At 40.0% G+C, this 18,425-nt stretch overlaps 1 protein-coding gene across 1 annotated transcript in view; it reads left to right on the top strand.

Moving 5' to 3' along the window:
• The first annotated feature begins 167 nt into the window (after window positions 1-167).
• Window positions 168-18,425, top strand: part of LOC122079591 (potassium transporter 8-like) — a 25,563-nt gene continuing 7,305 nt past the window's right edge. The window contains exons 1-5 of the mRNA XM_042646180.1: window positions 168-699; window positions 787-1,273; window positions 1,374-1,427; window positions 15,760-16,020; window positions 16,108-16,160. Coding sequence (XP_042502114.1) covers window positions 661-699; window positions 787-1,273; window positions 1,374-1,427; window positions 15,760-16,020; window positions 16,108-16,160 — 894 coding nt within the window. The 5' untranslated portion in view covers window positions 168-660. The remainder of the gene's footprint in view (window positions 700-786; window positions 1,274-1,373; window positions 1,428-15,759; window positions 16,021-16,107; window positions 16,161-18,425) is intronic.

The following is an 18,425-nucleotide window of genomic DNA, read 5'->3' on the forward strand; positions in this document are numbered from 1 at the left end:
CAAAGATTTTCATATGGGAGTTGGAAACTGCCCAGCTGGACTGATATGGAGAGGTTTAATGGCTCCTCTCCAGTCACTTGATATATTGGTTACAACATACTTCTTTTTTTTGGTAAGTGGTTACAAAATACAAGTGACTGGAGAGGAGCCTTGGCCTGTTCTGAGAAGTCTGAGACTCAGAGTGGTTCCTGTTACTTTGCCATGTGGTGAGGAAACCGTCAAAGATTGAAAATAAAAGAAGAAACCCACCCACTACAAAACAAACACATAATCTCTCTCTCTAGCTCTAGCTCTGCTCGTACGCAAATTATTATTATTCTCCTAATAATCTTCTCTCATTCTTAACTGTTTTTTTTTGGTAGAACTCTCATTCTTAACTACCCTCTCATCCTTGTTCTATAAGAATAATTTAATTATTTTCTACGGGAATAATTTGTCTATGGGCGTTTCGTGTTTCTCCTGCAAATGTCTCCACTAAAGTCATGGTTGTTCAACTGATGTTCATATTAATTCGTGAAAACTGAAAAGCTTCATCTGCTTAAAACCCAATTCCAATTTGTTCTTGGTATTTACTAGTAGCGAATGAGATTTCTGTTTGGGTTGTTTTTGCATACCATTTACACAGAATGTGGTTGGAGATTTGAGTGAGAGCTTGGTCAAATGGATCCGGAGAATGGGATTTCTGCTAATCCCATTAAGGTGAGATGGGTATTTAGTAATCTGGGTTAGTGTGGTGTTACAGAACGCCTCCTTTGAAAGCTAATAGAGTTATTATTGTTGTTGCAGAAGGAATCATGGAAGACCGTTTTGACTCTGGCTTATCAGAGCTTGGGTGTTGTATATGGGGATTTGAGTACTTCTCCTCTCTATGTTTACAAAAGCACCTTTGCAGAGGATATCCATCATTCGGGGACGAACGAGGAGATATACGGAGTGTTTTCTTTCGTATTCTGGACGCTTACACTGCTGCCGTTGCTCAAGTATGTGTTCATCGTGCTCAGGGCCGACGACAACGGTGAGGGTGGGACTTTTGCTTTGTATTCACTGCTGTGCCGGCATGCTCGGGTCAGTTTTTTGCCCAATTCCCAGGTTGCAGATGAGGAGTTATCGGATTACAAGAAGGATGGCATTGTTCAACAGGGAAGGGGTATTGGGTCGAGGTTGAAATCGACGCTGGAGAAGCACAGGGTGTTGCAGAGGGTTCTGCTAGTTCTGGCCCTGATTGGAACTTGTATGGTCATTGGTGATGGGGTCCTCAGTCCGGCTCTTTCTGGTGGGTATTGCGAGTTCTTTTTTTATTGGTTGGGTTTCTTTTTAAGATTATTCGAAACTTTGGTGCTTGACTCACATGATTATGTTTTGTTGCTATGCAGTTTTCTCTGCAGTGTCTGGCCTTGAGGTTTTCATGTCAAAAGAGCATCACAAATGTAAGCCCATAACTTTTTTTCCTTCCGTGTCTGGTTTTACAGTTTCTGGCTTTCTGCAATCACCTCTGAAACTATTAGGCGGCTAGGCTTTATCTATCATAGGCTAAAGTAACAGTTTAGGGGAACTGTGTGGGCAACCAAGCTTTTCTCCAATATGGTGTTAGTGGACTTTGAAGTGGATGACAAAAAATTCCTTAATTATTATTATTATTTTTTCTAATGAGCGTCCCCTGTTGGTTTTAGTTATCAACCAATATTGGGCTTCATCTACTGTACCAGACATACTGATATTTCTAAAGACCTTCTGACATGTCATATCTCCCTCCGAACCTTAGGGATGCCTTTCTAGATGCTTAAGACATTCCAAAATAGATCATTAAGTTGTTTGTGCCTACGATCACTTGCAACTTCATGAAATTTTACTCCTCCGTCACAGGTAATCAATGACATTATTCTTCCCCTATGATCAAGGATTCCTCAAAAGCAACCAAACCACGATATAAGTAGGGATGGAAATCATGGATTTATCAGGTATAAGGGGTAAAACTTTGATTTCTGGAGGAACCTAGATGAGTTAAAATTAGAGGTTTTTATATATTGACCACTGCATAATACATAATTTTGCCCCTCTTTCCTGCTCCTACATTGCTTGTTGGATGCCGGATTCTCCCATTGCCAGTGTGTATTAGTATCAGGTTGTCAACAAGTTGATTTAAAGCCTTCATTGGAGAACTACCCAGTCGGGTTGCTTGCTATTAAAGCCATCATTGACACTTGATTGACCTCTATCCAGAGTCCAGAATTGTCAAGATCCTATCTTTATATTCATGAGCATTAACTTCTGGAGATACCATTTACATTATCACCATCTCTACTAGAGTGTATTCAAGTTCTGTTTAATATTATTATTATCGGTATGCTGCAGTTATCTATTTTGGTGTTCTCTCTAATATTACATATAGGAATTTTGCTACATATCATTGTTCTCACCCTACTGGTTTCTTTCGGTTGTTGAAATTTCTCTTGAATCAAAATGATGGTGGGATTAAAAGTTGAAAGTTTTGCTTTGAGACCAGGACCCTCAGCTGTTCTAGTTTGTGGACTCATCTTAACACTGATCATGTAGGTGAATTAGCTAATCCTTCACTATAGTCATATTTTATTGCAAAATTATCTGTCATCCCTCAAACCTTGTTTATGTTAGTTGTGACAAAATAGAATGAAGAAAACCGATAGGTAGAAGAAGAGAGAAGAGGAAGTTGATTGAAGAAGAAGAAGAAAAAGAAATAAAGGAGACTACCGGCAGGAAGAAGAATGGAATAGAATACCCCCTACCGGTGGTGAATGTTATTTATAATAACTGATAGTTGTAAATATTAGGTGTGTTGTTAAAATGTATGTAATAGGGGTGCTTTAGGAATTGTCTTATGTTAAGTTGTCCTTTTATGTATTTTCTTTTATTTCCTTTCACCTCCCTTAGGGAGGTCTATGTAATATTCCTAAGAGTTTGAACTTAATATATGTGGGAAAGGGCAAGAAGCCTCCGGACGTTTTGCTCTCATTTTCTTCTCCTTCTCTCAACTTCTCTCCTTCTTCTTCCTTCCTCTCTTCTCTCTTCTTCCCTCATCTCTAACCCTAGTTTTCCTTATTTCTAACTTGGTATCAGAGCTTGTACAAGGGTTTGAGAGTCGATCAAGTATCCCGGTTTCATTATTTATGTCTCTCTTGGAACCCTAGAAGAAAAGGGGTCCATTAGAGGCTATTCTATGTGAGAAAAGTATACAAGAAGACCTAATGGAGTTCTAAGATTGTATTGGAAGACACTTGGAAGGAGTTTGAATCCTAAGAAGACCATTTAAAGCCCAAACCGAGAATGGAAGAACTTCCCTGGATTACCGCCAGCTTTGGAGTCCTCTTCTTGGTTCTCTCTCCTCAAAGCTAGGTTGAGGATGTGGCTGGGCTTGAAAGAATCGTTCAAGGGTCCTCTATGATCCCTCCAAGTGCCAGCTTGTGATTTGGTGTGGTGTTGGAACACAATCCAAATCTCTCCTTGCTGCCAGGTATTGACAGCTTCTCTGTTTTTGGTTGTTTGGTCTGAAAATGGCTAGTAGTGGTGCCATTGGTTGTTTTTGATGAATGTGCTACCTCATATGATGCTTGCATATGCTATTGGGATGAAGTTCTGCAGTTAGAAGTGTTTGTTAGTGGTTTTCTCTCAAAGTTTCATGGTTTAATAGCTTGCTGGAATATTTTTTTTTTTGGTTCTTGAGAAGACAATATTTAGGACTTGTGTATCCCCTTTGGTTTGGATCTCCATTGGTGTTGTTTGAGGAGTATCCTTACATTATGTCTGATTTCACGGAACCTCTGGAAGCTACATCGGGTGGGTCGAGTAGTACCAACCCCGGTTCGATTGTCTTTGATAATCCTAACACCCAGATTTCTCTTGTGAAGTTGGATAGTACCAACTACTTGGATTGGTCACACTCTGTGAAGTTGTACCTGCGGAGGAAAGGGAAACTAGGGTATATTATTAGGGCTATCAAGGCTCCCGCTGTCGTAGACAGGGTACCAAAAATGGGAATTGCGAACTCCACTGTAATGACTTGGCTACTTTTCTCTATGAAACCTGAGATAGGTAGGAGATTTATAAGGAAGGAAACTGCCAAGGATATTTGGGATAGTGTCTCTAGGACCTATGACATGGTAGGTGACTTTGTGAAGGTCTACCAGCTTCTTCAGCAGGCTCTCTCCATGTAGGGGATTAAGTCAATTTCTAACTACTATAATACTGTTATAGGACTCTGGGAGGAGTATGATCATTACAGAGATCTCCATTTGACCGGTCCTGATGATGAAGCCAAGGTCTATAGATCTCTTGAAAAAGAGCGTGTTCCGATTCTTCTAGCTGGGCTGAATTTAGAATATGAGCAAATCCGTATACAGATTTTGGGTCGGTCACCCCTACCTACACTTGATGAGGTGTGTAGCTACCTTCTGAGTGAGGAGACCAAGAGAGGTGCCATGGATTCTACACCTTCACTTGAGCGCTCTGCTCTTTCTTCCACTGCCCATAGAGATTGGCGTGGAGGCGGCCGAGGTCAAGGGCCTTCCCGTGGAGATGACAGAGATAGATGATAATGTGATCATTATGGGAAACCTGGACATACTCGAGAGAGGTGCTAGGTTCTTTATGGTGGTCCTAGTTCACGTGGTGGATCTACTGGCACATGTGATGGCCACAGAGGAGGGGCTACCGGAGGGGCTACAATCCATGCTACTATGATAGAGACTGATATTAGAGACTCCTCACAGGAAAATACCAACTCATTCTCTCAGGATGATATTGCAGTGCTTTGCCGGTTCATGTCTCAGCTTGATAGCCCATCTACCTCACAGGATACCTCAGCTTCCGCTATGCATGTGACCACCACTGCACCCTCCACAGCTCCGTCATGGGTCATTGACTCTGGTGCCTCTGACCATATGACTAGTATGTCCCATTACCATGACTGCTACTCCATTTGTTCTGGTAAGGATAAGATCCGGATAGCTGATGGTACCTTCTCCTCTATCTCTGGTAAAGGCAGTATCCCTGTTACCTTTCCATTTCACTCGCTTCTGTCCTTCATGTTCCTAACCTTACCCTGAATCTATTGTCTGTGAGCACTTTAACTAAAACCTTGAATTGTTGTATCACATTTTTTCCCTCTCATTGCCTCTTTCAGGATTGGTGACGAAGAGGATTATTGGCAGTGTACATGAGGAGGTCGGCATACATCGTCTTGAGCCGCAGTTGCCTTTTTTTATTACACCACAGTTCTATGCATGTGGCCGTAGTGATGCTAGTTCTATAGACTCTGTGATGCTTTGGCATCAGCCTTTGGAACATCCCTCTTTTGTTGTTATGAGGAAACAATTACCTCACTTGTTTATATCTTTTTCTTCTTCCTATGTATTTCATTGTGAACCATGTACTTTTGTTAAACATTGTCGTTCATCTTATCTTTATCATGGTAATAGATTTGTTGTTCCTTTTCACATTGTGCATACTGATGTTTAGGGACCTTGTCCCACTACCTCCCTCTTTGGCCATCATTATTTTGTCTCTTTTGTTGATGATTTTTCTCATTGTACTTGGACCATTTTTATGAAGCATAAAAGTGATATTTATGATACCTTAAAAAACTTCCATAAAATGGTCCATACTCAGTTTGAAACTAGGATCAAAATTTTCCGGTTTGATAAAGGGGGGGAGTACATGTATGGTGGTCTACAAGATTTTTTTTACTGACAATAGTATTATCCATCAGCTTGCCTATGTTGATACACCCCAACAGAATGGGGTAGCTGAGAGGAAAAATCGTCATTTGTCAGAAGTCGGTCGAAGTCTTTTATTTGGTATGCATGTGCCTAAAACTTTTTTATTTGAAGTTGTTCTTGCTGCAGCTTTCCTCATTAATCGCATTCCTACCAAAATTCTTGGGTCTCAAAACCCAATTGCACTCTTATCTCCTCAGTCTCCTGCTTTCTCTCTTCCTCCAAAGGTGTTTGGTTGTGTTTGTTATATGCATGTTAACAAATCCTCCCGCACCAAACTTGATCCCAAGGCTCTTAAATGCCTCTTCCTTGGGTATTCTTCCACTACTAAAGGCTACAAGTGTTATCACCCATCATCTCGTAGGCGATTTCTTTCCAAAGATGTCACCTTTCTAGAGTCTGTCCCTTACTTTGCATCTCATCAGCATCCTCTTCAGGGGGAGAATGGAAATGAAAGTGAAAAGGTTGCTGATGCCATTCTATTTCTTATCCCATTGCCTCTTACTCCTTTTTCCTTTGATATTGGTACACATAAAGAGGTGGATGATGTTACTACTGTGGATGAACCTCATATAGAAAAGTCATCTATTATTGTGTACACAAGAAGGATAAAGAGGACCTGCCAAGAGTCCTCTATGGATCCACATCCTGAGCTTCCCATTCCTTAGTCAGGTAACATCTCCTCCCCTCATTTGGAGTTGGATCTTCCTATTGTTGTTCATAAGGGTAAGAGAGCTTTTACTAATCCTATAGCATAGTTTGTTTCCTGTAATGCTTTCTCCCCTACAGGTATTGCTTTTACAGCTGCTCTTTCTTCTACTTCCATTCCCAAAATTGTTACTGAGGCTATGTCAGACCCTAAGTGGAAACAAGCCATGTCAGAGGAAATGATTGCTCTCAAGAAGAACTGTACCTGGAAACTGGTTGACCTTCCTAGGAGGAGAATCCTAGTTGGATGCAGATGGGTCTATACAATCAAGTGCCAATCAGATGGTGCTATTGACAGTTACAAGGCGAGACTTGTGGCCAAAGGGTACAGTCAGGTGTATAGAATTGACTATTAGGAGACCTTTTATCCTGTGGCCGAACATAACTCTATAAGAATTCTTTTATTTGTGGCAGGAAACAGTGATTGGTCATTATATCAGTTGGATGTGAAGTCTCCACGGAGATTTAGAGGAGCAAGTGTATATGCAGCCCCCTCCTGGCTTCAAGTTTCCGGCAGCTGATGGTAAGGTGTGTCTCCTAAAGAAGACACTTTATGGTCTGAAGCAGTCACCAAAGGCTTGGTTTGAGAGGTTCAAACAAGCCATTCTGAAAAATGGATATTCCTAGAGTCAAGTAGACCACACATTATTTACCCAGAGAGGTAATGACACCATCACAGCATTAATTGTGTATGTTGATGACATTGTGGTAATTGGAGATGACAATGAGGAGATATCGAGATTGAAAACTTATCTGGCCATACAGTTTGAGATCAAGGATCTAGGACACTTGAAATATTTCTTGGGTATTGAAGTGTCAAGGTCTAAGAAGGGAATCAATGTGTGCCAAAGAAAATTTATTCTAGATCTGTTGAAGGAAACAAGAATGCTGGGTTGTAAACCGGCAAGTTCTCCCATTGAGCAGAATCATAAGCTAGGAGAAGATTGTGGTCCTTCCCTTGTTGATGCAGGGAAATACCAATGGGGAAGCTGATTTATTTGTCTTTGATATGCCCAAACATTTCTTATGCAGTGGGAGTGGTGAGCTAGTTTATGCATGCACCCAAGAGTGGGCACTTGGATGTTGTGTACCGTATCCTCAGATACTTGAAGTCCTCCCCAGGAAAAGGACTTTTGTATGCCAAGAACAATCACTCGAGAATAGAAGGCTATTACGATGCTGATTGGGCTGGATCCATTTTTTATAGGAGATCTACATCTGGTTATTACACAATCGTGGGTGGTAACTTGGTCACATGGAGAAGCAAGAAATAGCCGGTTGTGGCTAGATCTTGTGCAGAGGCTGAGTACAGAGCAATGGCTCATGCAGTTTGTGAACTTACTTGGCTACGTCGGTTGGTTCTCGAGTTGGGGTATAACACTGAAGGACCTATGAGACTCTATTGTGACAACAAAGCAGCTATAAGCATTGCTCACAACCCAATGCAATATGATAGAACAAAGCACATTAAAGTAGACCGACATTTCATCAAAGAGAAGATTGATTCCGGCAATATCTGCACACCTTTTGTGAGGACAGGTGATCAATTGGCAGACATCTTCACCAAAGGACTTATTCCTGATCAGTTCAGTACCCTCTTATGTAAGGTGGGAATGTATGACATTTATTCTCCAGCTTGAGGGGGAGTGTTAGAATGTATGTAATAAGGGTACATTAGGAACTGTCTTATGTTAAGTTGTCATTTTTTGTATTTTCTTTTATTTCCTTTCACCTCCTTAGGGAGGTCTATGTAATATTCCTAAGAGTTGTTTGAACTTATGTGGGAAAGGGCAAGAAGCCTCCGAACATTTTGCTCTCATTTCCTTCTCCTTCTCTCAACTTCTCTCCTTCTTCTTCCTTCCTCTCTTCTCTCTTCTTCTCCCATCTCTAACCCTAGTATTCCTTATTTCTAACTTGTGTATCCCTTGTTATGTATACCCTTACATAAACATTTTTTTTTTTTTAAATTTAAAATCCAAGCTTTCAAATATTTAACAAAATTAGCTCCATCGAACCCACACAGGCATTACTCTAATCATGCATTTACAAACCAACCAAGAACAAACACAACCACAAAGCTACAGAAGATTCAGAACTCAAACAGACATTGAAGCAACTTTGAAACGGATGAAAGCATTAAGAATCTACACGATATCAAATAGGTCGATTCACAGTTCAGTTTTCCTTAACCTCCCCTTCGTGCACCTCATATTCCTCCTAAGACTAAAATACCCTTATATACTTTAATTCCTTAGCACTCCCCCTCAAGCTGGAGCATAGACATCTCCTATACCCAGCATGGACCACCCTTGAAGAAATACATTACGAAATAGAGCTTTGGTAAATAAGGCACCCAACTGATCAATGGAGTGAACAAAAAGAATAGAAATCAATTATCTCATGATAACATCTCGCACAAAATAACAGTCAACTTCAATATGATTGGTACATTCATAAAAACCCAGATTACAAGCAATGTAGATAGCAACCTGATTATCACAATGCATACCAATAGATCTGCCAATAGGAAAATCAAGTTTCTGAATAAAAGATTGTGGCGTCTTTAAAATAAGACTCTTTCCTGGAGCACCTTTTAGGTACCTCAAAATAAGACATGTTGCTTCCCAATGAGTCTGCTTGGGCCTTACATGAACTGACTAATGAAACCAATGGCAAACAAAATGTCAGTTCTAGTAACAGTAAGACTCTCTGGTACCAGTGTGTGTCTAAAAAATCATTGTCGTCATAAGTTCCAACTTTGACAAGGGGATTTAATGTATATCAACTGGATTAGAACCTAACATGCTAGTCTCAAACAGAAAATCAAAGACATATGTCCTCTAGGACAAGCTAACTCCTTTCTTGCTACAAACAACCTCAATACTCAAGAAATACCTGAGTGTCCCCAAGTCCTTCATTAGAAAGTGTTGCTGTAAATGGGCCTTATTATCTTTAATTCCAGATAAGTCATCACCAGAGACAATTATATCATCAAAATAGATAACAAGTACAATGATTTTAAAATTTGACGACGAACAAATCCCGAATGATTGGAATAGCATTGTGTAAACCCACAACTAGTTACAACCACGCTAAACTTATCAAACTAGGCTCTTGGGTGATTGTTTCAATCCACACATGGCCTTGTGAAGCTTGCATAACTTTGTGCGCCCTCCTTTTAAGCAACTATAGAAATAGATGCTGCAGCCTGCAGGGGCATATTGGTCGACTCCACCATAGCCGACTCTACTTGAGTAAATCGGTTATGGCTGGGGGAAATTATTATATGTCTCTCTATCACTCTCTCTTTTATTACAAATATAAATAAAGGTCTTGGATGCTGGTCCAAGCATTACATTTCTAACTTATTACGTTAACATGGTATCAGAGCCTCCTAAAATCTGATCTAAGTTAACCCTTCTATCCTCGCTATCGGCTCTTCACCTCTTCACCCTTTCTCGATTTCTATCCCTCTTCCTCTCTTGATTGTCCTCTCCTTTCTCAAAGGGCAACATTAATGAGTTGAATAGATGATCTATGGATCTAATTGCTGCCCGAGACCTTGCCTCAGACAAAGCATGAAATAGTTATCTTTTGGGATTTATCTGCTGCCCGCTTCTACGATTTGGGAATCTTCACCTTTGAGGATCAATTCTTTTCTCCTATTGAAGATCGAGTCTTCCCTTTGTTGAAGAATCAAGTTTGTGCATCTACTGAGCAGCATTTGTCACCATCTACTACAACAATCAGAAACTTTTATCCCTGCGATTTCACCTTTTTGGGTTTTCTTCTAAAACCTTGACAAAATCAATTTGGGATCATTCCTTTCCAGATAGGGCTGATATTTGGAGGAAACTTTTGCCACACCCAAAGGAGAACTCGATCCAATTTTTACCCCTTTATGACGGGTATTTTTTGAGCAATCAACAATCTCCATATTTGCATTGATTTGGGAAAAATCGATCTAATTTTTTGGGAATTTTTGCCCGCATTGACTTGCACTCTCTACTGATTCTATATCTTTGGTTCTCTCTTCATGTTTGAGACATCTACTGCTACCTCAGGACTTGAAGGACAGACTCGGAATGGCTACCTACCTTTTGCGGCTATCTCCAACAAATTTGATGGAACCAATTATCTAACTTGGTCTCGATCAATCTACCTTACTATTGCTGGTCATGGACTTCTTGAACACATCAGTGGTAACACAGAGATGCCTTCTTCCATTGGTTCATCTCAGGATCGATGGTTCTCTACTGACTCTCTGGTAATGTCTTTTTTTCTCAACTCTATGCAACCTACCGTTGCCAGTGGTTATTTGTTATTCGATACAGCTTCTCAAATATGGACATTTGCAGAGGAAACATATGGGCAGGTTGGGAATGATGCCCAGGTTATGAAATACGGAAGATGCTTAATAGCACAACTCAGAAGGAGTCTGCTATTGGCATCGTTGCCTACCGTAATCATGCTGATAATATTCAAGTATATGATTTTTTTGCTGGCATAAATGTTAAATATGATCAGATCATGGTCCAAGTTCTTGGTCGAATTCCCTTGCCTACACCCAAAAGATTATTGGTCAATAGTGAAGAAACTCGCGGTTCCGCTATGCTTCAGACTCAGACCATAGGTCGATCCCGTACCTGTTCAGCCGTGAACCACTTGGCTTACTGTGGCAAGAACATTTCCCACCCCATTCTGTAGAGAGAGCTTAGTCCCTCTTCTTTGGGCTCTCTTCAGTTTGGCCGGTCTTCGGTTAACACCAGCTATCGATCAAGAATGAGGTCGTCGATCTCCAACTCAACCTCAGGTTCAGCCGCCTCATCCAACATGGAGGGCTCTTTCAATCTCAGCTGAACAGCATTGAAGTTGGGGTGGCGGGCAGTTCTAGTTTGAACGCATTCTCCCCATTCTTCTCTTGCAAAGTGAATGGTCCCTGCTCTACAAACTACTGCTAATTCTACCACTGTTGATGGATCTGCTCGCACTAGTAATTTTTCCAAAGAGGTTATCAAGTGTGAACATTGCAATAAGCCATGGCATACTAAGGCCACTTGTTGGAAGCTGTATGGTAAGCCTGTTGATTTTGAAGCCAAGCTTGGTCATGGGAAACCCAAGAACAAGGCAAACCACACTGAGACAATTACTTCTCCCACTGCGTTCGATATTGGTTTATCTCAGGACAAACCATAGGATTTTCGTAGGATGCTGAAAGCCTACTCTACTACTACCACACCTGCCTCTGCATCAAACTCTACCTTCTCAGGTTCAAACTTTTCTCATTAAGGTATCCATTTTGGTGGTCACTGTGCATTTTTTGTCTCTAGTCCTTGGATCAGACTCTGGTGCCACTGACCATATGACAGGTTTTTCTAGTCTGTTCCATCAATATTCTCCCTCTTCAGGCAAAGATAGTTTGGGTGGCAGATGGATCCCTCTCGTCTGTATTTAGAAAGGGCTCAATTTGTTGCTGTCCATCCCTTACCTTATCAATTGTTTTGCATGTTCCTAAATTTACCACTAATCTTTTCTCTGTTATTAGTTTAACTAGAGATTTAAATTGCAAAGTAACGTTTTTCGCTTCCCACTGTATTTTTAGGATCTGGTGACAGGAAGACGATTGGATGTGGTAAGGTGCATGGTGGTCTCTGTTTGCTTGAAGATGGTTCTCCCGCTACTATTACTGTTGCTTTACCTTCTAAGTCACATCAGCTCAATTCAACCACTACAAAGCTCTATCACTGGCACTAGCAATTGGGTCACCCTCCTCTAGAGACTTTATCACATGTTTTTCCTAAATTGGGTCAAGATTGTAGTAGAGATGAGTTTTTTTGTGAGGCTTGTGTTTTGGCCAAACATACTCGATCTAGTTATTTACCTTCCAATAAAATAAGTATTTCTCTTTTCAATCTTGTGCATTATGATGTGTGGGGTCCCTCTCGTCGCACCTCAGTTATCGCTGGTTTGTAACTTTTATAGATTGCCATTCTCGAAGTACATGGGTCTGTCTACATGATGCAATATAAGAGTGAAGTGTTCTGATGTTTTTAAGTCTTCCACAAAATGGTTCAGATCAATTCTACGGTACAAGTTCTTCGAAGTGACTATGGCAAAGAATACATGGAGGGTCAGTTCCAAAACTATCTTACTGACAATGGAATACTTCACTAGAACATTTGTGTAGACACCCCTGCTCAAAATGGGGTGACAACAAGGAAGAATCGGCATCTGTTAGGGGTAGTTCGAGCTGGGGTGGCAGAAAGGAAGAATCGCCATCTATTAGGGGTAGCTCGAGCCCCCTCATGTCTACCTGTCATGTTCCTGCCTAGTATTGGAGTGATGTTGTTTTTACCACTTCCCATCTCGTCAACCATATGTCTAAACGGGTTTCAGGAACTCGTACTCCTATTGCAATCTTGCTAGGATCATCCTCCTTTGTTGTGCCACCAAGGATTTTTGGCTGCGTCTGCTATGTTCGAAATACTCAGTCTCCAATAAGAATCAATCTTCGTCATCCTCCTTTCAGGTTCTATCAATTAGGTTTTCAATTAAACAAAAACAACATAGGTTGCTACACACCAAAACAGAAGGAAGCCCTAATGGGACTCTCAAAACAAGAAAAGGGATCACGACTGCTGGTTGTTCGAAGCTTTTATTACCACGTGACAATTTCAGACCTAGAACAACCAGCAATGGTAACTTGAAGAAAAGAAGGAAGAAACTAGAGAGAAGAGTAGAAAAGAAAAGAGAACAGAGAGAAAACAGAGCTACCAATTGGAGAAAATAGCTAGATAACCCAATCGGTAGCTTTAGGGTTGTATTTATAATAAAAAAATATGAAAATATTACAAGTAAAGGGCTCTTTCCACCTGCGCAGTGGTATGGGTTTGAGTCCTGGGAACCAGCCTCTCTGTAAAGGGGGTAAGGCTATCTACCTATATACCTTCCCAAAACCCTGCTTAAGTGCGGGAAGCCTTTGTGCACTGGGTAACGGCCTTTTTTTTTTTATTACAAGTATACCCTTGTTCTTTGTATAACGTACACATAATAGACGTAAGACCCTAATAGACAAAGACACTCCAGAATTACCCCTGCGGTGCTAACTCCTAACGGAAACTATATTCTACTTACTAGATGTTCTAGTTATCAGAAAACATTGAATTGTTAGGGCTGCATTAGACAAGGATACTGAACCTTTCAAAATTCCACCATTTTGGACAGATCATATTGATGTAGGACACTGACTAGTAAGCCTATTTTAGTGATATTTCACATTTTGGAGCTTATTCAATTTTTGTATTCATGACATATATTTTGACAATGACACTGGGATATTTCAATCCTATTTCTAGACACTCAATTATTTACATAAAACTGAGCAAACAACCAAAAGTCCCAGACCCGCAGCTATCTACAGCCAAGCCTGAAATTGAAGTTTTAATTGTCAAAATGTCCCTGCTAATAAAAAAGTTGAGGACTTGCATGGTTGAGGAATTTTCAGGGTAGGAGAATCAGTAGCTTTCATGGTCAAGTAACTTTCTCAATTAAAATTCAATGTAAAGCATTCTTCAGAGATAGATCCACATCTTCTTGAAACGCTGTCAGGGCTACAGGCCCCCCATCCAAGTTCTTGTTTTCTTTTGATAGGGAAGCAGCAAGAGAAATCATTTTATCATCTGATCACAAGGGGCCACCTTTTGCCCTATGCTTGTTACATGTGCTTAAGTGCCAAGGACAATGCTCCGTACTTACCAATGCAGAATTATTTGCTCAGGAGGTATGGAGGTGGAATCTTGAATACCTTCTGTCTTGCCTGTGTTTGTTTGTTTGTGTTTTTTTTTTTCTTTTTTTTTTTTAATAGTAATAATCCAACTACGGGTATCCAGGCCTTTGGTCTGACTAGACTCGCGGACCCATACTGACCCCACAACCGCATGGACCGATTTTTGTCTTGCCTGAGTAATGTAGCAAGAACTTCATGATTTATTGTACGGCTCGAAGCTACCTTGCATTGGAATGAGAAGAAAAAGAATGTGGCCTTTACGGCCGAGCACTGTTTGTGTGACATCTGGATGGCACAAAATGGGAGAATTTTCTTCGTTAACCCCATGAGAAGTACAGAGAGATTCTCACTAATTTTTAGTACTCTTTTATGATTAAATAGTGATAACCGTAGTTGTCAAGGCGTCACCTAGGCACCACCTAAGCAACCAGACACCTTCTTGGGTCCAAGGTGACAACATGCCTTGTTTGATGCAAGAAAGGCGAACACAACTGCCTTGAACACCTAGGTGTCGCCTTTTGACAGCATGCCTTGTATCATATCAGTATTTTGACACTTCACAAGTTTACATTGATTTATGTTTATTGCTTTGTTTCTTAATGAATGCTTATATTATATCCTATGGTTTGTTTGTTATATGTTGGTTTTCTCATATTAAGTCATTACTAGAATAATTCTATCATATTGCATGGACATGGCTTCTATGTTGCATATAAAATTATCATTGTTATATTACATATACTGCATGCCTAGGGACTGCCAACACTCAGAGTGGCATGGTTGGTTGGACCTGCTTCTTGTCCACACGAGGTCATGCAGTAGAGTGTAACTTACATCCAGAATTTGGCTGTGGATCTTCCATCATGAAAATTAGGCCGTTTTGAAGTTCTCTGATTTTTTGGTGGGAGGAAAAACCATTTGCTTGGACGACATCTCTAGTGGATGTTTAGGAGATGAGAATAGGCAGTCAGACTGGTTCCAACTTCAACTGATCTTGATCCAATCAGGATTGGATCATTTTTACCTTTCAAGGGTTAAAAACAATCCAATTCTGATCCCTATTGTAAGTTTGTCCTGAGACCAAGGATTATTTTGTTGCTTCTCTGTGGGGTACTACTAAAACAAATTTTTTTTTTAATTAAATTTTTTAATAAATACACAAAAAATTCATGGCCATGGTTAGAGCTGTATGGAATGCATACATGATAAGACTATACAAAGACACAAAAAATACCAGGTATACATTTCTGGGAGGTATATCAAATTTTCGGCAATGACCACAAGTCGTTGCTATATCTGGGAGGTATATCAAACACTTCCCTACATCAAGGCATGGCCTTACGATAATTCTGCTATTCCCCACAAACTCTTCTATTAACTTTTAACTATTTGGTCCTGTGCATATTTGCTTTTATAATGTTGACAATCATGCATTCATGTAAGAATCAAAATAAATATTCTATAAACCCATCTTCTAGTTTAACATTCAGTCTACCTAAAATGTTCTGTGATTTGCAGATGTAGAGCTTCCGGTAGCTTGTATCATACTGGTATGTTTGTTTGCTCTCCAACATTATGGCACCCACCGAGTGGGATTCCTGTTTGCACCCATCGTTATGACATGGCTTTTATGCATCAGTGCGATTGGTGTGTATAACATATTCCACTGGAATCCTCATGTGTATCAAGCCCTCTCTCCGTATTACATGTACACATTTTTGAAGAAGACACAGAGGGGAGGTTGGATGTCTTTAGGTGGGATCCTGTTATGCATAACAGGTAATTGATGAGTACGTTAATGAATGGCAATTTTCATTCCATTCACCACAGAAACACCTTTTCTAATGTTCATTCTTGTAATTGCAGGTTCAGAAGCTATGTTTGTTGATCTTGGACATTTCTCTCAGTTATCAATCAAGGTAAACTAGTGGCATTCTTCAAAGATTATTGGAGGTCTTCTGTGATACAGTGAGGTTATGGTTTTCTTTTCACAAACGTTTGGAAAATTTCTCTTGTGATGGAACCAATCTGGCTCACTTTTCTGTTATTTCTGCGTTATATCTTTATGTTCTTCCCATATTTACCCTTCCTGGTGTCAATTTTTGAGGCATTATTATGCTCACGATGAGTAAGACCAGTTCTGCTGATATTGCTAAACATCATGGTCTATAAACTTTCATTGAGCTCTCCACAAATATAAAATTTCATCTGCATTTGGATATAGTTTTGGTTGCTCCCCTCCTTTACTATTACCCTCTCTCTACCTTCGTCACTTTTGCTTACATTTTGATAGAAACTCCAACCTGTGCATCACTGAAAATTTTTGAAAGCTTCCTTTTCTGATAAATACTACTTTTTTTTGGCTTGAAAAGGGGCTTGGGCCTTCATTGTAAATTCCCTCCATAATGGAATTGTTAATCCAATTTCAGATCTTGCTCCCTGTAGCATGCTTATTGCTGAGACTTCATGCCATGGTGATGGGATGTAATGTTCTGTTTGTAGTTGCTTCTATTTCCTGTTCTTACTCGCTTTCCTTTTGTTTCACTTTCCACATTCTTAATAAAAATAATTGACAAATAGAAAGAAAAATTATCACTTCTTTGGGACCCTGTTTAGGTCCAATGATAGAGAGGGAAAGGAGTGAGAGAGGGTTGTTATGGCACTGACTGCAACAGTAATAATTGATCAGGAAGATGGCAGTGGTGGCACTTGGATGGAGTCACCAACCTGCCCAAGGGTGCAGTTCACTTTTTGACAAAGAACTAGGTTTATACTCCCAGTATATAATGGCCTGCAATGAATGTGAGTTGTGAAAACAAATTGTGGTTGTGCATAAAATAACTGTAACTTCTAAATATTAGATACTTCTTCTGTAGATGAAGACACAAGTATGGTTATCAAACTGGACCATTTACTGACCCAGTTTGGAGAAAAGTTGCAGAGTTGGCCAGTTTGGTCACTGGCTCAACAAATTGGCAAACCATGACAGCATAAGTAAATTATTAGATGAGCAGATTTTCCGGGACGGATAATTCTGGAAGCCATTCTGGCACATCAACTATAACTGCTTTGTGGCACTTCATCTAATGCTCAAATTAAGTGGACTTACTGACCACATCATCATCTAAGATGCAACCATGCACCTTCCTCTTTGACTTCCCCTCCTGTCAATATAATCCTTTGATAATTGTCTGAAAATTCATTTCTATTTAAAGACTTGAACTGTTGAACAAACGAGGCAGGATCCCAATACAAGGTGGACCATACAATTGAGGTGGGCCATGAAATTTGACAATTAGCCTTTTCAACAATCAGTTGATCAAGTCATCACTCCACATGCAGAAATAGAAATAGTGCAGGGAATATTTTCCCATTTTTACATATTAAGAAAAATGCAGCACTTGAGAGCAGTATTAGCAACTGGGTTCCAAGGTAACACAAACCTAGCCAGGTCAACTGGGTAAGTGTTTCTACAAATGATGGATCAAAATCCAATTCAATCAGCTGGGCCAGGCTCTGATAACCATGGTCGTGTGGTATCTTAATATGTTAAATTTTGGATCTGCAGAAACACTGAAGAAATATTCTAGAACTCTCAGACACATAGAAGTGTACATTTGTATTTCTTAAAGACTCTGTTGGTTGAAAGGGAAGGGAAGTGAAATCAAAGCAATACTGAAATGGGATTTTTTGAACTCATTACCTCACATGAGGGTGTAACTAACTCAAAACATACCAAATTTGGTTATTAAATTATGGGAGAGGGATAGTTATGCTGCCGGTATACGTCAAGCTAGCAGATTGCATCATTGGTGGGGCCAAATGAGGTATCATACTAAAGGGGTATGGGGTCTAATGGAGAACCTTAGGGAAGAGAGGGGAGATCAGAGTAGAGGGGGAAAAAGGAGAATCACACTCAACACATTCATTCAATAATCAAAATCACTCTCTAAATCTTCAATCGATTACAACCAATATATAGGAAAATAGGAACATGAAATTAGAAACTTAACTGAAATGGAAACTAGCCTAAACTAGGAAACAACTATAAAAAGGAAACCAAAGCAAGGAAGTAAATCCTACTCCTACGTTCAAGTCTGGAAAATAAAAGCATGAAATAAAATACTAAGTAAACTACTAATTTTATTTCCAACCCTTGTTGGACCAAAACCCTGGGCTGGACC

The sequence above is a fragment of the Macadamia integrifolia genome, chromosome 5 (assembly GCF_013358625.1).
Source record: "Macadamia integrifolia cultivar HAES 741 chromosome 5, SCU_Mint_v3, whole genome shotgun sequence".
Lineage (NCBI taxonomy): Eukaryota > Viridiplantae > Streptophyta > Magnoliopsida > Proteales > Proteaceae > Macadamia > Macadamia integrifolia.